This window comes from Notothenia rossii, assembly GCF_949606895.1.
Source record: "Notothenia rossii genome assembly, chromosome: 2".
NCBI lineage: Eukaryota > Metazoa > Chordata > Actinopteri > Perciformes > Nototheniidae > Notothenia > Notothenia rossii.
Genome location: NC_136904.1, coordinates 79,326,182 through 79,352,610, shown reverse-complemented (window position 1 = coordinate 79,352,610; position 26,429 = coordinate 79,326,182). Strand labels below are relative to the sequence as shown.

The following is a 26,429-nucleotide window of genomic DNA, read 5'->3' as shown; positions in this document are numbered from 1 at the left end:
AACTGGCAAGCATTTTTAAATGTTTTTTGTTGACATTACATATCCCTACAATTCTATCTTCTCTTGTTTTCAGTGATGATACACTGAGCTCCTAGTTGCATTTGTCTCTCTAGGACTGATAAGTAAACAACATTATGGAAACACATCTCTTCATTGTTATAATTTTCAGTATAAGCCCTGCATACCTGACTCTCAGCTGATCGTCAGTCTGTGGTATGCCTGGTATCTGCTTCAGTATGTTCCTCAGGAATGTAGGGTCACAGATGATATTTCAACCATCATTTAAACTTTAATTAAAAAACCTTGAAAGAAACTGCACTTTTTTAAATACTTCCCTGACACTGACTGTATTCTTTGCATGATAAAAAAAAATGTTGCTTGGTCTTTTGGATTAAAAAGAGGTTGTTTTCCTCTTTTAAATGGGGAGCCATTGTCCAGTTGTGATGGTCCACTACTTGTTTTGAATGTCGAGTTCCCTACACAACCTCAAAAGTAACGGTCACACTTCACCTGCACAGTTTGTCCCCCTATTAAGGATCAAACCAGCATATGTAGGCAATTGAGACCATAGCAGGAGTCAACAGCAGGGCCTATGATCCCCGTCCCTTCCCCCGGTCCCTCGATGACCAAATGGATGTTTTGTTCTTGTTCTCTTTGTCCTCTCAGGTAGGGTGAAAGACAGCATTACTTTTAAATCACCGCTCTGCCTGACAACTTGCCACTGTTTTCATTGAGGGGTCAAATTAGTGACTGAAACAAAGTGCAGTTCTTTCACCATTGTTTGGTTTTGGCAAATGTGTTATGGGCAATGCTTAGTCAGTGCAATGCTGAATATCAACAGAATGCCACCTTGGCTACTCACAGAGCTGACATTCATTCCTGATTTGAGGGTAAAATACTCTCCCTAATGCTGCTGCCCATTGAGGTTTAACAATCACATATCCCCAAACCTCCAGCAAGCACACTGTTAGTACTAAACTGTTAGTACTAAACATGATGAGAACAATACATGACTGTGCGACTATATGACTTGTGAAGATAGTCATACAACTGAATTCAACCAACATAAGCAACATATTTACTTTTAAGAACATTTATAAACGTTATCAAATAGACTACAAACTCATAAGCTGGAAATAGTAATTCAATAAATTAAAGCAAACTAAGAAAACTTCAAAGGTCCTAAAATCATTACATTCAGAAATTCAAAAAGAGATCACCCTAACATTATTAATTTGATAAATCAAAGAGCATTAGCTGTATGCTATTTATTACATATATATGTACACTGTACTGTAGGGTTAAACTACATACTACACATTTACCTTGACACCAAAATTAGAATATGAGAATAACAACAGAGTTTACAAAGTAAAGTAAATCCAACAGGAGCCAGTTTTTTTAGCAATAAACATTATTAAATACATGTCAGAGAATGAGTTCTGCCATCTCGTGCCACACAGTCAACACTGTTACATAACAATCGCTCCACATTGCCAGCCTGGATCTCTTGCATGACTATATTAGATTGACTATCTGCAGGTCATGAGAGGAGGGCTGATTTTACTGGCATAAGGTCACAGATTAAAGAGCTTGTGCGTTTCCCCTCTGAAGTAATTGACGACCAGTACGATTCCATCTGTTGACTGGGGAGAAACATTTGGATAATACAACATTTCTGTTAAATGTACCAGCTTGAACAGAATCATGACATGAAGGTGATTGTTTACTCTCACAAGGTAATTATTATAGCAGAAGTGAGGGAACAGAAGTAGCCCCCTCCAAAGAAAATCAGACTAATCTGGAAACGTTTCCTATTACAGTTACATAACCACCACAATCCACCACATAGCTGGGCACCCTAAGCTAGCTACAGCTAACATATGTACAGGTCTACATTGGCTATTTCGAACAAATAAATGCTAACTGCACAACCAGACCAGCAGTTTGATTTGCACAAATAGTACACATATCAAATTTGAAAAAGTACACATTTGTTTCAAACATTTAAAACTTTTCAGTACTTGACACTTTGAAATAAACTACTATTATAAACTGCATTTAAGTCGCCTAGACCACAATAGCCCAGTCAGTTTCTGGACATGCCTGAATTGTGCAGCATTGACTAATGGCCTACACTAAAAAAAACTGCACATGTCCTGAATACCACCCCACTTGGTAAACAATCATTGACTTAAACAAAGCAGACTTGCTCCCTCTGGTCTGCCTCTTCCTCTTCCTCCTCATTTTATTTTTCCCAAAGGAGGAAGTCTAAATAATGGTTCTTATGCTCAATCCATCACATACATGACATTCATGGTTAACTGCGATTAAATTCACTATGCTGCAAAACATTACTTGCTTTTCATTTCCCAACAATTCCTGCATTTGTTTACATCATCCTGTATTGCTAAAGGAGTAACCGTGTGTGTGTTGAACAGGGGAAATGTGCACATCCTTTAAAACCATCAGGCCCTTTGTAGGGATGTACACAAAGAGGGCGTATGCTGAGGGGGGGGGGGGGCTGTGACCCTACAGGCCCCGCCTCTGTACATAATGTGCCGGGTTCATTGAAACGAGCAGACAGCAGAAACACAGCACCGCTCAGGCTTCACGGGACACCCAACAAACGGCGAAGAAAAACTCCGAAGTGTAGCAACACAGGACTGAAAGATGACTCGAGAGTTTTGAGCGAGGGGACGGAGGGAAGAACTTTTCTTTATGCTAGCGACGCGGATGGAAATCATTTGGGATTACAGCTTCCTCTCCTCCTCTACCGTGGTACCCTGAACTCAGACTACAAAGGGACGTGAGTTTTGGGCACTCAGTAATAATGGATACATTCTTTATAGAGGTAAGAAACCGCTTTGCCCTTACTTAAATATTGTTTTTGTCTTTGCTCTCTACTTTTAACCTGAGTTTTGTCATTATTTTGAGCACTCGACGGTCTTTGTTTTGTTATTGTGCTGTGTGCGTGCCTGTCCATGGCTGCTTTGAGATTAGTTTGAGTTTACGCGTCTGTAAAGTGTTGGTTAATTAATCTCCCTTAAGAACATTTATTCTGCTGTGTTTGTGGTCTTTTTAATGCTTTCCCCTACATTGAAATACCAGACTATAGCACTGGGCTGGTGTACAGGATGCAGCTGTAATGGGAACTGTAACTCCCTAACAAGCCTCTGTTACAGTATTTCTGTGCATGACTTTGTAATCTCTTCTTTAATTAAACTCAGATAATCTAATTACTGAAATACAAAGACAAACATGATTCATGTGATAGCCTCCTTGTCATTATCTTTTTCCTCCTTTGTAGCTTTAGTTCATAATAGACAATCCAGTCCCTGTAAAAAAAAAAAAGAAGAAGAGTGTGTGCCCTGTGGATGTGTCATCTGCAATTCAGCCCGCACGCATGCACACACACACACACACACACACACACACACACACACACACACACACACACACACACACACACACACACACACACACACACACACACACACACACACACACACACACACACGGTGGCTGTGGCTCAGCGGATAGTGTGCTGGACTTCAAATCAGGGGATAGCAAGTTCGAGTCCTACTGCAGTCAGCATGTCGTGTGTCCCTGGGCAAGACACTTCACCCCAAATTGCTCCTGTGGGGATTGTCCACAGTACTGAATGTATGTAAGTTGCTTTGGATAAAAACATCTAACAAATGACATAACACACACACACACACACACACACACACACACACACACACACAGGCTGTGCAGAGACTGGCTATAGGTCTGCTTTGTCATCCTCCTCTGACTAAGAGGAGGGCACACACACTCACAGAAAAAGAGACAGTGTGTGTTGGTGGTGGATCCCTCCACTCACCTCCTGTATCTCTACAACAGCAGTACTCCGCCTCAGATGGTGAGATGATCTGTGACTCAGTGAAGGTGCAGTGTGTCTCAGAGGTGACTCCTGGATTATGCTGTTTCAAGCAGATAATATCAGACTGCTGGAGGATGTCATTCGTCCTTGGACACAACAGTGATATCTGTTTGACCAAATCTACATTAAAACTTGAATAATTACACAATTTTAAGTGAAGCATCCATATTACCAATCTGGTACTATTTAAAGAGGAAGGGATTAGTCCCAGAGAATAAATCATCCTTAAAAAATGGATAGAGAAATTCCTGTAATTTTTTGGGGTAATCCAAGTGTCATTCAATGTATTTACTAAAGATGACAGTTTGACTTTTGTCAGCAGTGGAATAGGAGTATCTGGGGTGGTTGTTTCACATTTGAATGAAAAACTGCATTAAAGTAAATGAACTGTTCTGGTTTTCTAAAGGACTTTAGGGTTAAGGAACCAGATTCCTGAATTTATCAGGGAGACCAGTGTGGATTTAATTAAGCAGGATTTTGGGAAGTGAAGTAAGACGAGGATTAAACTCGACTCAGGATAAATCTTAGACACAATTTGTTTCTGTGCATCCAATGAATCAATCAGTTGGAGAGATTACAGGATGTCAACACATACAGATATCTTTTTTCGACCTTTGCATATACTCTGCCATTTGATCTGAGAAGAAACGGAGTTCATTTGTAGATTAATTCAAATGAACCAGTGTATCAGTTTGTGTTGTTCTGATGTAATCTAGTGTCTAGAGTCAATTCCCTGCACAAGATGACGGCGGGGTTAGAAAGTAAGGAGTGGCACAGAATCATCGTAAAAGCTCATCCTGTCCCACCAGCACGGCCTTTTCCTCTCAGGAGTTGACCCAACACCATAAATCCCTCAGCGAAGCCTCCCCTCAACGCCCAACCCGTCCTCTTCATAGACATGGCCAACTAAACACACATAATACCTGGAGTCTCTTTTTCGTGCCCTCTGACTTCTGCCAGGAGGCTGGGCTTGGTCATCGTGGATTTCTTTGTTTAAACGTCAGGGCATCCCTTTATATTCCCACACCTGTGGCTTTGTCTATGTGTGTTTAAACATAGAACCCCAATATGTTATGTCTTTCTGGAGCATCCTGTTGAGGAAGTTATGTGCCTTTCTAAATTGGTAATCAGTTCCTTTATAGCAGCAGCTGCCCCACACTGTAAAGCCACATGAGGACCTCTCAACGCTCGGTAACTCCTTCTCTACATAACACACTGAATTCCTTCTCTTAAAGATACTCTGACACAGGGAATCCCAGATTCTCAGCCTTGACCCCTGACATTCCCGGTCATGGGCAGCCTGTCATCTATGCATTGTAGAGGTGTAGTGACAAGGCTTTAGGTTTCACACCACCGCCCCACACACACACACACACACACACACACACACACACACACACACACACACACACACACACACACACACACACACACACACGAACACATTCTCCCCATCCTGGAACATCCGTCGCAGCCCTATGCTGTTTAGGTCTGCTGCTTTGAAGCCGGAGCCGTGGGTCGGCGTGCTCGGTAAGCATTCTGTGTTGAAATGGGTAACGTGAGAAAGGCCAACCGGCTTTCGGAAGGGGGGACTATTTCTCTACCCAGGGTCTTTTCTGCCCAGTTGTCACTTCCTCCAGCTGCCACTTTAGAGAGCTGAGAACCATCGCTCTTAACGTCCAGCTGATGGAGAAAGGAAGGAAGTCAGGAAGTTAGGTTAAGGAAGGATGGAAGGAATGCAAAGCTCAGAAATGCCTAATGATCCTGAATTCCTTAAACTGTTCCCTCTCTTAACCTATAATTAAACTAATGAAATGAGGGGACTTTGAAACAATGCTGTAGACAGGGTTGAAGTTGTGGTGAATTAGCAGCGGTGGCTGTTTGAGAACAGAGGGAGGTATTATTAAGGCAGTGGTTTATGTGTGCGTCAGCAGAACTCCTGCAGCTTTGGTACAGTCTGGAGGTGGTTTAATCTGTCACAAGAGCGCTGCGGCTAATTACCAACAAGCATTGTTTCACAACACACCAAATTACATGGATAATCCTTGCTGATAATGACACAGATGCTTGGTGTTAGGTAAGGCAGTTAAGGTTGGGGAACCACCGCTTAAAATCCAAAATGTGAGTCAACTATTTGCTAAAAGTCTGATTCGAGCCTTTTCACCTCCTTTGCTTGTGTTTGCATTTCTTGTGTCTCTATCAGTAACCTGACCCCGGTCTATGGGGAGCTCAGTGCTGTGATAACCTCCCGCTGACACCATGCTGTTGATTTTAGCTTAAACATGCTACATCACCAAGCTTTTCAGACAAAGCCACCAATGTATTTGTGTTGATAAGAGGAAAAGAACATCTTCATCTCTCCACACTTTGTTCACAAATAATGGCTTTCTGAAAACGACAAAAACTATTCCTTTAATTCCTCTTCCTTTTAATAGCTGTCCTTCACTGACATCCAGCCTGATCCTGGTTGGCATACCTCATTAGTTCCTCTCCTCCAGTCTCTCAGGGTGTTCAACAGAAAAAGTCAACATTATGTTAACAAGATTCAGCTCATAAAACATACTTAACAATCAATCTACTCCGCAACACCCATCCTTCCTTCCCATCCTCCCTCTGTGTGTGTGTGTGTGTGTGTGTGTGTGTGTGTGTGTGTGTGTGTGTGTGTGTGTGTGTGTGTGTGTGTGTGTGTGTGTGTGTGTGTGTGTGTGTGTGTGTGTGTGTGTGTGTGTGTGTGTGTGTGTGTGTGTGTGTGTGTGTGTGTGTGTGTGTGTGTGTGTGTGTGTGTGTGTGTGTGTGTGTGTGTGTGTGTGTGTGTGTGTGTGTGTGTGTGTGTGTGTGTGTGTGTGTGTGTGTGTGTGTGTGTGTGTGTGTGTGTGTGTGTGAGGGCTGTCCTGGGTGTGTCATTCTCTGAAATATTAATCACCTTGGGACACTTTGGCAAATCACACATCTTTTGTCATTGCAACAAGGCTATGATGAAAGAGAACATCATCAACCATTGTCTGCTTTATCTGTAAATGTAAAATAAAAATGAGGCATGTTTTGTACAAGCAGTAAGGTCACCCTGGACTAAAGGGTGAAGCAGCTCATGGTTTGTCTTATTTGCCCGGTTCAGTATCAGAACAGCAGGGACATTTAATAGTATGAGTGGCCAATTTCTTCAAGGACAGTGCTATATATATATATATATATATATATTGGTCTTCTTTTCTGGGAATAAAATGAGTAGTTCTATACTACTCCCATGTCTAAATGTGTAGCTTATCCTAAGACAAAGACTAAAAAAAGACAGCTAGCATGGCTTTGTCCATACACATCAGCTACAAATAGCTTCAAAGCGCACTAAATAAAACTTTTGTTCTTGTTCAACCTCTTATTAGACTTCTGACTCATAGCCTCAAATGTAGCATACAGTGCATACAAAGAGTTGTCTCTATTTTCATTTACCTTTTGGCAAGAAAGCAAAAAAGCGCATTTCTCAGAACGTTTATTTTTGTATTGAAATACTACTTTTCAGAACATACTGTGTTATCTCGAAGATGTCTGAATGATTTAGCTGTCATATGAAATGTGTGGCCACTGTCTGTGTTTTAAATTTCTTTCTCATGTCTCTTTAAGATTTCATATTTATAATGCTCCTGTACATCTCAAGCAGATGAATCCGGACTCTAAACTCCACAGAAATCAATTTTTAAACCAGATTACCGTGCCGTGTATTTCTGCTGGTAATATTCTTACATAAAGAAAACCAACGTTACTCTTCATCACGGCTTCCCCCTCTCACAGTAATAATAAATGGATGTCCGTTGGCCTTGACCTTGGCTGCCCTACCTGACAGACACAGAGAGCTGGTAATGAGTGCCGCTTAAATCCTCTCAGTTCAAAGGTTGTGTCTGGCAGCTTAATAACAGCCAACCTGTGATTACTGCTCTCAGGCCAGATGTTGACTTTCCCTTTTTAGCCCTCTATGATTACTGCGCACAGAGGCAGCCTATTACAGGATGGAGTATGTCTCCACACACTTGCCTCCATATTAAATGTTCCTATGTGTCTAAGTAAAATACATTGCATAACCACAGGAGAGCATGGCCTAAGGTGAAAAATATCTAAAAAACAGTGAAATTGTTGACTACCTCGTGATGAGGTTGCTGCTACGGGTGTAATTTCAGGACTAATTGCAGGAGGAACACCCCGCCGGCCTAAACACACATCTCACAGTGCATGAGTATAGCCATGGCCTGGAGAGTCTAACTGGCACCTTGGTGGTCAAAAGACGAAAACAACACAGCATGGCCCAATCCACAGTCATGATCTGTTAGCTTTCCCATCCAATCCCAGTCTGTTTATTAGGGCATGAGTGTGTGTGGTTTGGCCTGAGGTTGTTTGTAGGATCGTACACTGAAATACTGACAGTCGCATGTGGTGAAATGTTCCGGGTGTTTCAAGACGTTGAGTTTGTTTATTTCTCACACTTGAACCCAGCCTTCATCCTCCGACCCAGTATGAAATTACCTCCAGATTTCCGCAGCATGGAAGAGGAGGTAGAAGTTCATCTTTGTTTATCCGTTCCTGGACTGAGGCACTTGAACAATCTAATGCTGCACAACCTCATGCATATCTCCAATGTGTTCAATCGATTTGGACCTCCCTCCTTACCATTATAATAAATGGAGAGCTTTAAATGTCATGTATGTGCTTGTGCAGCAAGTCTATGGAGGTACTGCTCTGACAGTATTGAAAATAGATGCATCATTTCCATTATCGTTAATCTGCCTACTCTGCTTGCTACAGGGGGGTGATGAATTAATAATTTGGTTTAAAATGCAAAAGAATATAAAATGCAAATTTTCGAATCAATATCTCAAAGCAACTTGTTTATTCCGAACCGTGTGTTTGTCCTTTTTTCTGAACTTTATTTATTTAATTCATCACAATTGACAACGTGGTGAGGGAAGCCCAGAATACATCCAGTTGTTCAATTTAGAATATTATACCACCGAGAAAAAGCAAGCACACCAGGTATCTCAGATCTGAGAAAAAAGGGTTTCTGCCATTTATTCAATCAATAATATCCGTCCGCAATAACCACATTTCTAGACAGATACAATATGTGGAAGACAGGAGGGTCCCCATGAGCCATAATAATCAATCTGGCACAGTGTGAGGTACGAGCTAAGGTCAAAGGCAATGTAACTGGAGCCATGCGCTCAACCTTTACAACCACTTCCCCACTGACCCGTGCCCAGCTGACTTACTCACACACATGCTCAGCCTCTGACAGTCCTCACTGAGCAGCATTCCTCAAATATCTCTGGGACTCCTGCTGTGTGACTCCAAAACAGTCCTCACATGAGCTCCGATAGGGTGAGATGTGTAGATTTCAGACAGGAGTAGGGAAGCCAGGTGGTGATATACAGTCATGTAGCTTAGCTCACAATCCAATCAAACAGGCAGTAATCACATTATGCTTGCCCCTGCATCCCATCCTGGATCCTATTCTGTGGATAAAAGAAATATCAGAGCTCTGAGCGCAGGGTCATACTAATGCTTTGATCACTCTACAGTAATGGAAGAAAAATCATGTGCACTCATGATAAGGATGCAAAGCAGGAGTCTGTGGCAGAGTGTCAAGTGCTCCTCTTCTTCTTCTTTCTGTGCTCCTGCAGACATCATTTGTTATGCTAATTCTCTACAATATACTCATTAGTAATTTAGCAGATTAGCTACAACAGATGATGACAGAGGGAGGGGCTTTTCAACTCCCCAGCAAGACAATACATACAAACACTACCAAACGCATGCACACACACGCACATCAACAGAGGTTAAAATATTGGTTAACGAATCTGAGTCAATAGAAAATAATGTTTTGATAATCTATTAATGGTTTTAAGTAAGAAACAAGTATTTTTCTTATATCCTATGAAGATGTCAAGTTTGTAACGGTTAAATATCACAATAGACTGAATATTATATCTAAATATCTCCAATGAATGTTCATATGTGCTTAACCTGTTAGATTAATGTTGAAACTCCATGTAGTATGCTTAAGATTGCTTGTGTTTAGCATGTGTTTGATTCCCATTAACCTAGTTAGACAGTTTAATTCATAACATCATCATCCTCAGACGCTTTGCTTGAACAAAAACAGTCTATGAATATGCAAATGAAGACTGGGTTAACTGGTGAGGCGGCTGCCTCAGGGCCATCTTTCTTTAAGTCTGTTTATATCTTCCTCAGCGGGGGTTCAGGCAGCTCCTGGGAGTCAAGGACAATTGATGAAACACACCCTTTTTTTCCTCCAAGCACCCCCCCACCCCAGACTTGGGGAAACCCGGCTCCCTAAGGGACTCCTCCTCCTCCATTAGCTAATCAGCTGCTCCCTCCATCATTAATTCATACGTCGTGCAGCACAGATGTTGAAGGTTGCCGTTAATCATCTGATTTCTCCCTCGGTCACACCCCCTGCCCCGCCTCGCCCCCTGCCCCGCCCTCACCCCCTGCCCCGCCCTCACCCCCTGCCCCTGCCTGGGCACCAGCAGGCAGACCTTACAGTGGCAGTGAGGACACAAAGAAACAAGTAAATGTAACAGGGGCTCGCAGAAGCACTCTTGAATTTAATCACTGTATCATTAATTTATTCTTTACACTGGTTAGTAATTATATACAACATGTTGCCAGACGGGTGCATGAGGGCTTGGAACATTTGTGCGAGAAATATTTCTCATTAAGCTCTACTGAAGAGCTCTTGTGAATGGTACTTAAAGGTCCCATGTCATGGCCATTTCTACTGATAATAATCCCATCATTGAGGTACAGTATATTAGAATAGATATTATATTTATGGTGCTGAGGGGGCTGCAGCACCCCCATCTGCCAGGCTCCACTAGCACCCGCACCCCCCCAGCGCGGTGTGTGTGTGTGTGTGTGTGTGTGTGTGTGTGTGTGTGTGTGTGTGTGTGTGTGTGTGTGTGTGTGTGTGTGTGTGTGTGTGTGTGTGTGTGTGTGTGTGTGTGTGTGTGTGTGTGTGTGTGTGTGTGTGTGTGTGTGTGTGTGTGTGTGTGTGTGTGTGTGTGTGTGTGTGTGTGTGTGTGTGTGTGTGTGTGTGTGTGTGTGTGTGTGTGTGTGTGTGTGTGTGTGTGGCTCCACGTATTGGTCCATTTGGGTATGGTCACGTCACTGTACCCAGGAAGAAAAAGAGAAATCTCCAACGAGGCGTTCTGGGGCAGCATAGACAGGTCTTTTCTGTGTTAGATTTTTACTAGCTACAGGGTGTACTTTGAGGGTTTGTGACTCTGCAGACCGTTTACATGCAGAAAAAACCTTCACAACACACAAGGGGACGGGTAATAACCGGAAAAGCATGACATGGGACCTTTAACCCATGATTTGCCCAAAGCAGCTGCCCAGAAGAGTATGAAAAAGTTACAAATATGAAATATGCACTTTATGTGGACGGACAGCTTTTGCCCAAATTAAAAGCGGTTGGCCAAAGAACCAGAAGGACCTTGTCCCTGATTCCCCTCCCAACTGCAGTCGGCCCATTTTTTTAATCTCATAGCTACTAGCTACTAGCTGCATATTTGTCCTCGTTCCACGCAATCAGCATGCAGGGGATTTCATTCAATCCCTAAATGTGTCTTTTCTCCCTTTTGATGGACAACAGCAGTGCATTCCTGCATTGTTAGCTGTTTATTTTCTGTCTAAATACATTCCTGTGCCTTTATTATTGCCCACATCTTTCCAATACAACAATAAATATGCTGTCTTTATTCTATATTAAACTGAATATCCATGGATTTTGGACTGTCGAAAGAGGACATCTCCTAAGATTTAAGAAACTAGGATGGATATGTTTTCCTTTTTTAGACTTTGTATAGCCATAAAAGCAGGGCAACCATCCCGCCAGTATTCTGGACTGCACATCTGTCCCAGTGAGGTCAGAAAGGTTTATTGACTCGGCCTTATGGCTCTCCTTTTGTTATGGTAATGCTGTCACTGACCTGTTGTTTGAGGTGGAAATGAAATGAAGGACCTTTATCCTACACATATTTATAAAAACGATATGTATTTTTGAACATCTGCAATGAAGTTGAGGACGTCACTCAGAACTTTATTCTGATCTTTGGCAAGCACAAAACAAAAATTAATGAGAGCAAGCACACTCGAGAAGGACAAGGGAAAGCAGCAACAGCTAGAGTTTCTTTTAGACAAATACATTCCGGTGTTACGTTTAACTTAGCACAACACATGAGATGCTTTTCAGGAATCAACTTGTCTCTTAGCCAGGCTTTATTGCTCAGGCCAACCCGCAGCACTGCTGTCCGCTGGGGAGCCGTTTACTCCCCACCCTTTAAAACCATTCTATGATCCAATCAATGGTCTTATCATAACTAATTGTTCATCCGTGTCCAACTCAGGAGGACTTAATTAGCTCTCTTTTGTTCTGTCTGATACGATCATCTGAGACCGACTGCGCTCTTGCTACGTCAGACAGCAGAGAAAGAGCCGTTGCACCTTGTACCGTGTTAGCGTTTAAATATTTTAGGCCTATTCATTAGAAAATCTCTGAGCTGGATGTCGTTGTATAATCTACGGAAACTCAAGCCTCAAACTCTGGCATCATTCGGCCCAGGTGGTGTCTGTGTCAGACATCACGATGGGACATGGACGTGTGGCTGGTTTAGGTGGGTCGGGTTACTTTTATCAGCTGGGTTCTTTCCTCAGCAGTGCTACATGTGCCCAGTGACATGCAGCATTTAGAATGTGAAATGAGCTTGAGCTGGAAATGTCACAGCAGCAGTTCTGCTTTGCTTTTTAATGGGGTTGTTAAAACAATTGGTTACCGGAGGCGCGGTGGTGGGGGTTATCTTTCTAATTAAAACCGGTGAAGGCTGTGTTCCATTATAACATCACTGTACTTTTCTATTATTTTTCTGAAAGAAGTACACACCCAATCTCACTGGTTTAGTCAGATTGGTTGGTGTTGCAGCAGCAGGTGATTCAAGTTAAGTGGACTTAACTTGAGCTGAAACGCGTGTCCCTTTTGCGTCCCAGCTGGCCATTGTTTGGGATATTTCCGCCTGGTTAACTTCTGAGCTCTCAGTCAGAGGTGGTTGCCTTTTTCCTGACTTAGTGACAGAGCTCCTGAGGATGGATGGGTCAAGGGGGAGGAGCTTTGGTGAGACCATCTGTTGCTGAGACAATTCGTCTCTACTTTTATACCCTTCAGGCACACACGCTCGCTTACAAAGACACAAACAAGTGGACAAACACTATTGGTTGTCCTGGAGGAAAACACCAATTCTTCCACCAATTGAAATGTTACTAGGTGATGGTTACCCAGACACATTCCTGAGTTGATTTAAGACATATCTGAATATCCAAATGTTTTCAGGATGTTGTTTTATATTGTGTTCATTGCTCACAGCCAATATTCCTTATTACAGAGGGCATGAAAGTCTGAAGACGTTTGCAAAAAAACTTGATGAATGCCACATTCTGCTTGTGACAAGATTACACATTTAATAATCATATAAATGTAAAAAGGTAATTTGGTAAAGCAAGTCAAATTTGGGATCATTTTCTTGCTTACAATCAGAAGGCAACAGCTTTCAGAGGGTAAGGGATATTAGAGAACATTGGGGTGCCAGAGTTGTTCATAATTTACTGCCTTTTAAGTTGATTAGAATATTTTTTACATTTTGGCTACAAAAGATTGTTAGAATCGAATAGATGTTCTTAAAAAATAAGCCAGTTCAGCGTTTCGTCTGTTAGAGGACTATGATGTGGCTGTTTCTGCACAATTAAGATAATAGTGGCTGGTGGGCAGTTCTCCAGAGACCAGCTCACTGCCCAGACGCTGATGGAGGAAGCCAAGCCAGAGTTGGCATCTTTATGGCCCAGCTGGCTGGCTTTTGGTTTTTACCATATATTGTTGACTCATTTAATTAACTGGGAATTTTTAGTTGTCTGAATTCTTGCACCATTTGCAATGAGTGTGCTGTGTGGTGAGTTGTATCTGTCAGTATCCATTCAATTGTTACGGAGCTTGTCTTTGTTTATAGGAATGGAAAACCTCTGAGACTCTGACTCAGCACTGAACCTTTCAAGTCCTGGAAAATTGTGCTTTAATATTTGCGTGACAGTAGTTGAAGCAATACCGCGATGTGGTGTAGAAACACGTCCCACTGCTTTTCGTGCCATGGCTTGCCCACTATTTTACCACTGTGTAAAATCTCTTATAATCTTTTTTTTGTTACTACGTATGTTTCTTTATAATGTCAGCCCCAATACACAGAGCGTCTAGAACAACGAAGAGTACCGGCAACATTCTGCTGAGTTCAAGTCCCTGTGATTTCCAGTTACATAACAGCAGCTGATCTTCTTAAATCTATAGAGTAAACACTATTAATCTCCTCACTGGACCTCTGCAATTCACGTGAAGCAGCTTTTCCCTGAATAGGCCATGAATGCCAGGCTGGTACCAGGCAGACACTGTCGGCCGCTGGTGTGGAAATCACCAAGCGTCTCATATTAAAACTGATATAATCCATGTAATGGAGAGTGCCTCTGTTATATTTGTGTCCTGATGTTTGTGTTTGTCTGCCTCTTTTTCCAGACAATGGAAGGCGGGACATTATCAGGTGCCTGCACCCTTCCTCTTTCCCCTCTGCCTCGCCCCTCCCCTCAGCCTCATCCTAATTTACACGACCCCCTTCATCCCACTCACCGCTCTCCCCAGTGGTTTGAGAGATCTACATTTAGCTGCGCTCCATTAGCCGACTGGAGGAGAAAAAATGTCCTTGATGATGGAAGTAGCTTTACAGACTGGCTGGTTGGACTGAGTGACCCTTTGTCCAAAAAGGAGGCCTGAATCACAGAATAAGAAGAGAATAGAGACCAATCATCACTCTGAGCGGTGTATCAAGTGCATTTATTGACTGATAATTCTTTATTGAACCAACTTCCTTTTTGTTTCTGGGTTTCAGTACCATTAAAGCAGATGATGTTTCATGTAAATATAGAAGCTATTAAACAAAAGCATCTTGATCTTTGTTCTGACCCTGGTGGCAACACGTTGTGCCCCACGGATGAGAGTGTGTGCGCACACGTGGCAGCCTGTTGTAAATAGTTAATGAGGATTGATGTCTGAAAGTGGTGACCTTGTATACGGTTTCCTAGTGGAATCCATGCATATTGATCTGTTCAGTTTTATGCTCTGTTGGACACACAATTCCCTTTGGTGTGTGTTTCCTCCGGCCACTTCAATGGTGGTGATGATTGATGGTGTTTACTTTATCAAAGACAAGCTTTTTACAAGAGAGGATGACCTATAGGGCACATTCCTTCAAAGTGCATATCCTATTTAAAATGTTTTTGTTTTTTTGTTGGTAGAGCTGAAGATACCAAGGGTGAGATTGAACATGCTCTAAAGGATTGTGGGTTAATTAGCACCCAGGCTTCTTAAAGGAAAACCTTGACATTTTGGGCAATACACTTTCTGGCTTTCTTAAAAGCCGAAAGTGAAGTGGTAAGATCACTCTTATAACCCATCATAACATTACAAGATATCATGTTTCAACCCTAACACACCACACATAATATTTGAATTGGTGAGCTTCAAAGATAAACACAAATGTTGCTACCTTTTTAAAGTAGAACAGCTGGGCTAACTGTTTCCAGCCTTAATGCTAAGCTAAGGATCTGCTGGCTTCAGCTTTACATTTAATGTTCTCTTTCCTAAAATGTAGAAGTTTAATTTGAAGGTCAGAGTTTCCTTATCAGATGATTTCCAATATTCTCTATTGTTTAACAAAGGTTTTATTTGCTGTTTCTTAACTCATCGTTAAAGATTTACAATGTTTACTCCTTCAAACACAGCCGGTTCTCTGAATGTATCTTGAGCCACTGTAAGGAAATGACAGTCAGTGAGCAATCAGCCTCAGATTCCTGTTATTGCTCCTGGTTACTGAGCTGCTAACAAACATGTCTGGGAAGGCCGGTGACTTCACGTGGATACACAAACACAGGACACCAGGCTGCTCAGATCAGCTGTAGTCCTGCTGATAATCGCTGTCTGGAACCAGGATCTGATCTGGGACAACTGGCAAGAAGCGTGCTGTGGTTTCCTTGAATTAAATATAGAAAAAAAGAAAGGATGGTAGACGTAAACATTTGTCATGAGTGTTTTGCTAAAGTGCCACAAGCTAACTTGGGTCACTATTCTTTTATTTGATGGGATGAAACATCAATCTGCTAAGCTTCTTTGACAGTTTTACTGAGTGTGTATGACTGAGTGCTAGTTTTAGTCTCTGACACACCCTCTGCATGCAGGCCTGGCTAACAGCTTTTCTCTACTAAAAGGCACTGACAGTTAAATAAGAGGATAACTGTGCCAGTTTACTGTGGTGAGGCAGCAGCTATGTGGCACAGAGGGATGTGCAATGTTGAGAAAAATGTGGAAAAGGAGAAGAGGAGGAAGAAAACTAGATGATGCAATCCCTGCTTTTCTAGAATAGCTCTGCTGTCTCTTCTATCCAAGCAGCTATAACTCCAAAACAAATTTCCTTTCGGGGACAATAAAGTATATCGTATCGTATAACTCACCTGACATGTTGATATTACACCTAGGAATGTTTCTTTAACATATTTTTGGTATCAAACTTGCGTTTTCTTGTCATTGAAATGTAATCGTAATGCATAAGACCACTTGCATATCCAATCAAGGTCAGCCTGATGTAGCATCTCTATGGCATAGACCTCCATTTTTAGCTGTGAGCCACATCAGACCCTGTAGTTCAGTTTGAACGCATTTTGGCTTAATCCTATACAGTGTCCTGCAGATTTAAATACTTATTAGAGCAGCAAATAGAAATACATCTGGTGCTTCAATAATTGATGGCAAATGTACTATTTTTACCTAAAACATAAAGAGATATTTTGACTTTTATTAAATGTTATACTCATATATAAAAATAATGAACTTAACATTATGACACTTGAGATGAGACAATTTGATATAGTAATGGATAGGGAAATATATCCAAGACATGGTAAAGGTCTGTAAGTCGCGAAAGATGGGCTATGTTTGTTATGTTTTTTGTCTCTCAAACTACCTTTGATTAATATTAAGTATGTATTCCATGCTCTAAATAATAATAATAATTCATTTTATTTAAGTCGCCTTTCATGACACCCAAGGACACCGTACAATTTGTTAACTATTCTAAGAGGTAAAAGCAACAGAACATGATAAAAGCACAAACAGGCGATCATGGAGGAGACAAAGTGGACACAAATGAGAGGGACAGGTTATTCGGGGGAAACAGAGGAAAAATAATGACACCGATTGGGGGGTTTTCAGAGCTTCCAGGAATACATTATTATGCAGGAGACCATCTTGCACAAAATGTCAACTGCACCTATAAATATGAGCCCTGTATCCAGATGCTAATGATGTTTTTCTGTCTATTGTGTTGCAGGGGGCCCGTGTGTGGCTGAGGCACAAAGAGCAGCTCCTCCCCTCCACCGTCAGCTCTTGTGATGATGCTTCTTTGGTCCTCACCACCGACTATGGGAAGGTAAGATGATGATATTTTTCCTGCTGAAGTCTTAATGCTGCAAACGAGTCACAATAAAACATCCCAAACTCTCATGGACCCAGTGTGCCCAAAGTATGAAGCTATTTAATTATAAAGGACTGTTACCACATGATTTTATAAACCCCTTACAGCCAAGAAAAAAGGCAACACTTACACATGCAGGACATATCAATGCACGTACAGACTTTAACTGGTGTAGTGTACATGTACAGTAAAGCCCCCAATCGTCTTTCATTTATAATTTACAGGGTTGTACAATAACTGGGAGAGGGGGTGGCCCAATGTGAGAAGGTTAATTGTTTTCACACATGTTTCATCCCGCGGTTCAGCAGTCGGATCAACGCCTTTTGTAATAAAGTAACAGGAATGGGCTCCTTGTGTCATTGGGCCGAGCTTATCTGTTTGGCAGTGCATGGTGGTCTTTGTGTCTGGAGGAAATCCTGTCAGAGAGAAAGAGAGACACAGAGTGAGAGAGAAGCATTGCAAAAGGGGGAGGGAGAGGCAGAGGCAGAGGAGAGGTGGCGATGGACAGTTAAAAAAAGGTTTCCCAGTAAAAATGTGGAGCGTAGGTCAAAAATGAGCTTCCGGTACAACTGTTATCTAGTGGAAAGGCCTTATCCACACTATATCATCCATGATCGTGTTTTAGCTCCGGACTGACTGTCCAATCCCAGCCGCAGGTCTTTGTTCAGGTCAGGGCTTCGGGAAGGAATAGGGTAGGGCCCAAGGGACTGACTTGGTCTTCAAGATTTCTTCATATAACACATTAACTACAAGTCATCGCCCTGCATTATACCTCAATTGTGTCCGTGACTGTTCACATTTAGAAGGGTGGCAGAAGAATGAGAATTTGTAAAGCTGTTAAGAAGCAGAATTTGTTTTCTTTGTGGAAGTTGATTGCATCAGCTGACATATAGCGCTAAATATTCTGTTGTCTATACATTTTAGTACGCATTGGTATTAGAGTTGTAACAATAACTCGACTAACCAGCAAGTCCATTGACAGAAAGATTATTCCCAACTGTTTTTATAATTGGTTGATTTTAAACGTGATTTTAATTCAAAAATGTAAAAAACATGCAACGACATCACCTGGGACTTTGAGAAACTGCAAAGAACATGCCTCATTATTTACTGACATCATCAAACAATGAATCGTTCGATCTAGAACATAATCAGAAGATGAATCGATAATGAAAGCCAATGTTAGTTTCAGCCTTTATGGTGTATATATATATGTGATGATGTCTATGACTCCAGCTGAGGCCTTAGCTGAGGTTGGTGTGCTAAAGGTACAGAGTTATAAACGATGTGAGAGAGGGAACATATGAACTCATCCTGAGTGTATGTGTTTATGTCTCTGTGGTCAGCGGTGGGCATTCTTTGAGTGTGAGACGTCGGATATGGGCAGTCAAGGGGCAGGGATGACTCTGAAATACCATCTATCACAGAGAGAAAGGATTCACAGGGGAAAAAGTCCACTTTTTCTTTGTGGTCTCAATAAGACCGGAGAAAACCAGTGGGTGTTGTTCTCACCACCCTCAGTAGGATTTAGAAAAGTAACATTTGGTTAACATGACATCACTGGGTGTAGGATTGGGGCGTTACAGCTGAGCTGAAGCTGGACTGTCTCATATGGTCCTCACATGTGATCTCAAGATATGTTGGTCATCAGGCCAAACATATGGCTCAGAATGAGAGGAATGTGAGACTGAAAACAGACTGTCTCTGACTCCAGGATCGCTGGCTGACCTTATGTCCTCCCCTGTTCCTGGGTGACACATCTGCTGAGGTTTATTTGCATTTCTTTCTGTGGTAATCTTTATTTAACCCAGCTCCTCTAAATGGTATCTGAGTCAGCGTTGGTTGTCTGTCCTTGTCTGCGTCCTTGAGTGTCTTTACACCCGTGTGCAGTGTCAAAGGTGGTTTGGTAAATGCACCCCAGCAGCATTTTCTCCTTGGGTGGGGGTGGGGGGGGGGATTTACCATTACCCATTGCTTCGGTGCTCAGACTAAGGTGCAGCTCCCTGCCTGAGCACTCATCTTGTAGACTCAAGAGTGTGTCTCTACCCACAATGCCTCGGCCCTATCAGGCTGACCTGGCTGCTGTCACGTTAGGCATCATATCAGCATTCATCACTGTCTGCTCCTAGGTGTGCTCTGGCCTGAGTGGACCAGTAAGATACAGCAGACACACTGAAGATGAGATAACTGTCTTGTTGTTTTGTGTGTGTTTGCATCAATCAGTGTCTGTTCGCGTGTGTGTTTTGTTGCCAGATGGCACCAGCTGGATTAACAGTGTGTGAGTCATCCCCAGAGGGGACGCACATGTAGAGAAAAGCAGGAAGAGGGCTTTGTCACCTGTACTGAATAGCTCCTGCTGGTGATGTCATCTGTGCCTCACTGAACAATACCATGAGACTGAAATGTGTCATAAATTGGTGTCAGTCTACCATACCGAAATGAAATCTTTATGCATCAATTACTTCACACATACATTACTGCTATAGCTGATATTTTAAAACAGTCGTAAATCCAACACTGTGGAATAACGGACGCCCATGTTGGTTGCTGGTCCTAAATCGTGATTCTGCTCGGTTTGATTAAGTATACCGAATTAGTTTATTGCTCAAGATAAAAGTGCCCCTCTCCTGAATTGGTTTTGGATGAGACAGTCTATTCATCTTCTGCACAATATGATACAACACAATAAACAAAGTGGTTTACTCTTTGGGGAGATGCTTTGCTTTTAACATTTGGTCTGAAGTCGTCTCCGGCCTGTAGACAAACCGTCTCTAAGGTTTGAAATGGCTCATTGATGGCCCCTCAGTTTTTTCTGGATTATTGGTCAATGGAGCCATTATATGAGTGTGATGTGTGTTCACGAGTGCGGCCACAGAAATAACATGCTCACACAAACATTATTGTGGGTATCTCCGAATAAACTCAACAAATATTTTTAAGATTTGAGTTGGCTGTATTCCATTGTCAGATTTTTGAGCAGGATGTAATGAATAACTCTGTGTTATTTGTTTCCACAATTTTCCTCATAATAATCCTGACTCCATCCTCCCCCCATGTCTCCGGGGTCTGGGAGGGACCCCCCTTCAGCCGATGGATTCACTGTAAGACACAGAGAGAGTAACAGAAAGGAGGCAGAAACAGGCAGAGATAAACAAGACAGTGTTTGTGTTCACAAGCTTGTGATTCTGAATCTGCCCATGTGTCATTTCTAAAGGCTTGAATATATCTGCCATTTAAAGGCCTCAGGGCCACAGAGGCCGACGCCGCCTTCATCTGAATATTCAGCAGGCTTGGTGGAACAAAGCAGCAGCAGCAGGGTGTGGTTTCAGCTGGGAGGAAACAAAAGGGAGCAGCCTTACAGCTGTAACAAAGTTTTTAATTCGGATTGTTGCTATTCTGTCATCATCAGAAAAACTGTTCATGAGATTTACTCTGTATCATTATGGTGATACTTTGCACTTGGTCTATATTTGATGCATTTTTGTTCTTGAATAAGGTACATTTTCTGGCTTAAGAATCCAAAAAGTCAACAGTTCAATATTTGTTCACTAATAACAGAAAGGCTGCAGCTATAATAATATTATTATTATTATTTATTTTTTTAGCCATTATAAGTTGCTTTTTTATTGATAAACCGTCCAAAATATATTCATTTTACTATCACATAAGACAAATAACCCGGGACTGGAGAATGAGTTATGTTTGCCGTAAAAAAAACTACTCAAAATATGAATACCACATTTTCTTTTTTTAACCATCTATTGTTTAGACTGTTGAATTTTTTTGTTAAAACAGCTTGATATGTTTAATTTTGTATTTAACCTTTGAAATGTCTACGTAACATCTATTCTGTATGTCTTAATCATATCATAATAATGAAGCCCTTGGTTTCTTTTATGATGATCAAAATGACAACATTTAGGTTAAGTATATTAAGTGTTTCATGAGTTACCCACCATGTATTTTTGAGTATACCTTTTTTTTGGAGCGGACCGGACGCAATACCAAAATGTTGTGTGCATTTATTTCAGTCAGTTTTATTAGAGAAGGAAGGAAGTAAGAAAATGAAGAAGCAAAGGAAACGGCAACAAAAACAACTGTCTGTGTTTTCAGCCTCATTTGTTCAAAATGATTCATCACGAAACGACTCAAAGAAACACAGCAAAAGTTTCAGATGTGATGTTTATCTGTCCGTCTGTGTGTCAACAACAGGCTGCATTTGGACAAAATTGATTTGTACAGTGAACATTTTGACCAATCAATGACGAGTCACATTGTGTTATAAGTGGCATGAGATTATCTCCAGCCGTCATTACATCACTCAAATTGTTACCTTTAGTGAGGCCTGCATCCACATGTGAAACACTTTGATAATAAGAAAAGAAATAGGCAAGTTGTGCTCTAAATAAACAATATACTTTGTGTTTTTCACTATTAATTTAGAGCAAATTCATGCATCCAAACTTTGTTTTTGGAAGTGGGAAATCAATAACAGACGAGACACAGTGTTACATCACTGTTGGGTTAGTCAGGCTTTTATTAGCAGCGTCACATGGACCTTCACTGCTCTCTAGATCCTTTAAAGTGGACCTATCATGCTATATTTGAATAATATATTGTAGGACCATACCTATATAAGGCATATTTATACTTTTTATTTTTCAAAATACCAAACAGATCATGCATTTTAGCCATTCCTCATTTCGCTCAATTTAACCCTGTTTTTTCATGGGCTGATTCTGTGAGAACAGCACCATCTACAGGCCTGGCATATGTACTACAGCGTCTCCAGCGCTTTCGAACGGCAATGTCCGTGGCTGTCTCCTCCTGATTGGTGGAGTTGGCCCAATAGCCGTAGCGCCACTTCTATGACGTCATAGAAGTGTTCAAATCTGGATCAGTCTGTATCAGATCCGTTGCAGCCCCTTTTTAAGAGATTTGGGTATGGAGGAAAATAGAGAGGGTTGTGTTTTCTGACACTTGGTGAGTTCCCTGGAACACCGGGGACACATATTCATGTATAAAAGACGTACAAAAGTGCATTTTGCATGATAGGTCACCTTTAAGATACATTTCCAGTATGTGTAATCATTAAAATGGACTTTATCGTAACATTATTGCACCTTAGGTTAGAAATGGAAATAATAAAGAGTATCAGCCGTTGTTTCGACCCTATCTACTCTCATAATACATTTTAGTTTCCTTTTAGCTGCATCTAATGGATGTTCTTATCAATGTTGTAAATCATGTGGAAACAAATTGTTAATGAAATAAATACATATTGCTGAGAAAGGCAGTGGCTCAGATAATACCAGTCGGTTTAAAGCAGAGGAATGTGAAACCTCCTTTGATGCATAAACTCCAGCTCAGTTTTCTCTGATGTTTCGGGCATAAAAAGTCCCCCGAGGCTTTTTCTGTGAAATCTGAACAGGGAAATATGACCAAAAGAGGATCAATATCAAAGGCCACATCATATGATTTAGACACAGACAAGAAATACTTCAGAGTATCTACGCAGGCACATAGAGTTATAAAGTGGCATTTCCCTTCTCTTGTGTTATATATTTTTCTCCAGGAGAGATAGGGGTGCTTTCCAAGTATGCAGCTCATTGTGTGTTTGGCTAAGGCAGCCACATTTGTTTTTCTCCTGTGAAACTGGAGGTCTTCATGGACATCGAGAGTGTAACATGGATCTGTAGACTCTCCTAGATGTTTGTTATCGTATATTATCTTTTCTCCCGGCCACCAAAATTAATTTTGTACCTGTGCTCTTTAGGAATGTGAAGAATGCTAACAGAAGTGTCTGAGATATCTTGGGTGGGTTTCATCTTCAGACACACATATCTCTCCATCATGGTCAATAGAAGGATAACCCAGAGATTAGAGCCTGATCATGTGTTGTATACAGTCTACAGTATATGTGAAAGAACATACTAAATACAGTGTTTTATCAAATGCAATGAACAAGTCATTTTCTATCTTTGAAGCATCACTATATTTAAAAAAGTTTAATTCATAAGCAATGGAACTTAAGTTATTGCTCTATTCAGGACTCTTAATGGTTTTGCTGCTACAGCCTCTCTCAGTCTGTATGATAGCTAATACAGCAAACTAAATATTGCTATGCTAGGAAATATCTCTACTTTGAACCATTCTAAAATAAGTGTGACCTACAGAAGACTGAAAAAATGATAAATAATATCGCTTTAAAGGTCATACCTACCTATCATTACCTAGACATGCTGTTAATTGATATTATATACAGCTCTTATAATGATGTTTGTTAAGATAAAAATGTGTTTTCTTTGCTGTTGCACTTTTTCCTTTTATTTCACTGTCACTCATTCGTGGTTTTGTATGATAACACTTGATGCTTTAAGAGCCCAGGGGTTGAACGTGACATCAATCACAATAAAAGAGTGATGTAATTGAGTGTAAAATTAAAACACTGGTTAAGGATGTAAAATAAGTGAAACGTCTGTTTGATTTATTAGTCTTTTAGGCATTGCCTGGTGAATCAGGGCCAATGTACCAGAGAGGAGAGGGTGGGGTTCAGGCCGAATGTTTAGGGACATCTGGCTGTAAATCCGCAAGCTTCTGCTCGATCGATGACATCACTGCACATGCTGCTTTTCTCCCTTCTTCACCCTTTCACAAACCTTAATACCACAAAAACATGGAGCAACCCACTGATGAGCGCATTGTTATTGTGCTTTTGTCTCAGCATACACCCATTCTCTAATGGCCATCTACGTCTGATATTAACGTGGCTGTCAGACCAGAGTCAGTTTATTATTCCACATACTTAGAAGGAAGTACTGACAAATACTGTCTACGGTTACATATATTATCATTATACTGCTTAGTCATATGCTATGTACAGTATATATATATATATATATATATATATATATATATATATATATATATATATATGACATAGGTTTACCCTGTCGTATTATTATATTTGGAGCAGTGCACGAGAATAAAAGGTACAAAGACAGAAATGAAGGTTTTGAGACTTTCTTTTGATGGCACTTTTGTTCAATCTGCACTAATAAATATGTCCATATCAAAAATGGGTTAAATTACTATATGTACCACAGAAGAAATATGGCATTAATGTGTTCAAAGCCTCAAAGCTAAATGGTAAACAAAAAATGAAAACTGCACTATTTTATTTATCAGGTTTTTTTAGTTTCATCTTTCGTGAATAAACAAAACCCTTTCAAACCTTCATCTACCCACAATCGGCAGCTTCTCCCAGCAGCCTCTCTACGCTGACTCAGCAGTTCTGGGAAACCAGTGCCTGCTCCCAACTGGGACACAATTGAATATACCAAAAGAGCCAGCAGTAATGCACTAGGACACCACAACACCACAAGCCACAGCTCCTTGCCCATCAGTATTGATCCAAACATTGCTTCCCATCAAGTGACCATCACAGTTGAAGTTTTTCTCATCTCCTGTTTCCATTAGCGTCATGATAGCCATGATGTCTGCGAGACTCTCTGTGGATCTATGTTGGTTTATGAGAGACTGTTTTACTGCCACTATAGAGACTGGTTCATCAAGTAAAAACTCTAAAAATGGGGCTTTAACATCATCAAAAAGACATCTCCAGTCACCACATTCACTCTTCTGCTGAATCCTAAAAAATAATTGACATTGCGAGAGATTTTTCATGAAAAAGTTAATCACAAAAATGAAAGAGACATGTCCAGGCATGCGTTATACAGGGGGCTCTCTACCTGTCAGGTATGCTGGCAGCAGGCTCAGACAGGGGCCCATCAGGGACTCAATCTGTCATAGTGACCTCAGTTCTTCCTGTATCATCACCTGGATCTGCCTGTCACTCATGCCTGCATTGGCCATTATCGCAGTGGAACAGTCAGGATCTGCGTTAACTTGCCTATCCGCCCTTCAGGGGTGTTAAACAACCTTTGAATTCATAATACTGACAACTAGGGCTTTGTACATTTATATTCATTATAGATTATTATTTTTCTATTAATGATTTGGTCGATAAAATGTCAGACAAATAGTAAAACTGATCCATCCCAGACCACGGTATTGTCCTGTTTTGTAAATCCGCAACTCATAGTCAGGTTATTAAGATATAAACATTAAAAAATGGAGAAATCTTTAAATACACGAGGAGTTTCAAACTGAATCTCTGATATTTTTGCCTAAAAAAAATGAACTTGGACAATTTAATTTACTCTCTATCCATCCACAACTGAAATAGTTGACTAACTGTTGCCTCTCCACTGAAACCACCATCAAAAAAAGGATACACACAATGTATACCCCACAAATACGTGTGTTATTGCTGTACAAGCTGCTGGTATATTACATACCAGATGGTGAAAGTGAACTTTTTGGACGTGTGTGTTTCAGGTGATCCATCTCCAGAAGGCCGAGCTGAACGGGGAGACGGTGTACCCGATGCACCCGAGCAGCGTCCATGGAGTGGAGGACATGTCCACACTGGCAGAGCTGCATGAAGCTGCCATCATGCACAACCTCTTACTGCGCTACAAGAGAGACAACATCTATGTAAGGCCCCTCTCTTGTTATCTGTGAGAACATTTAGCATGGACCACCATGGTGTACCTGTAATATGTGGGTCTACTGTCTCACTCAGGGTTGCAGTTACAATATAGCTGGGAGCTGGAATGTTCAGCACAAACTAAACTCAGAGTGCAACAAATCTCAATCCATCAAAAACATCTACCGGAAATGGGAGTTTTTGTTAATGCAAGGCAACAATAGGATTTGTTGTGTTTGAAGTATGAAGCATTACATACATGTCCTGTCAGATTCTTGCTATTGCATTCCAAGTATAAGCTCTATAAAGTTAACACTGTTGT

At 41.2% G+C, this 26,429-nt stretch overlaps 1 protein-coding gene across 1 annotated transcript in view; it reads left to right on the top strand.

Annotated features, from left to right (window-relative positions):
* Positions 1-2,578: 2,578 nt before the first annotated feature.
* myo10l3 (myosin X, like 3) overlaps positions 2,579-26,429 on the top strand; it is a 57,171-nt gene continuing 33,320 nt past the window's right edge. The window contains exons 1-3 of the mRNA XM_079665770.1: positions 2,579-2,854; positions 17,413-17,511; positions 25,957-26,115. Coding sequence (XP_079521896.1) covers positions 2,834-2,854; positions 17,413-17,511; positions 25,957-26,115 — 279 coding nt within the window. The 5' untranslated portion in view covers positions 2,579-2,833. The remainder of the gene's footprint in view (positions 2,855-17,412; positions 17,512-25,956; positions 26,116-26,429) is intronic.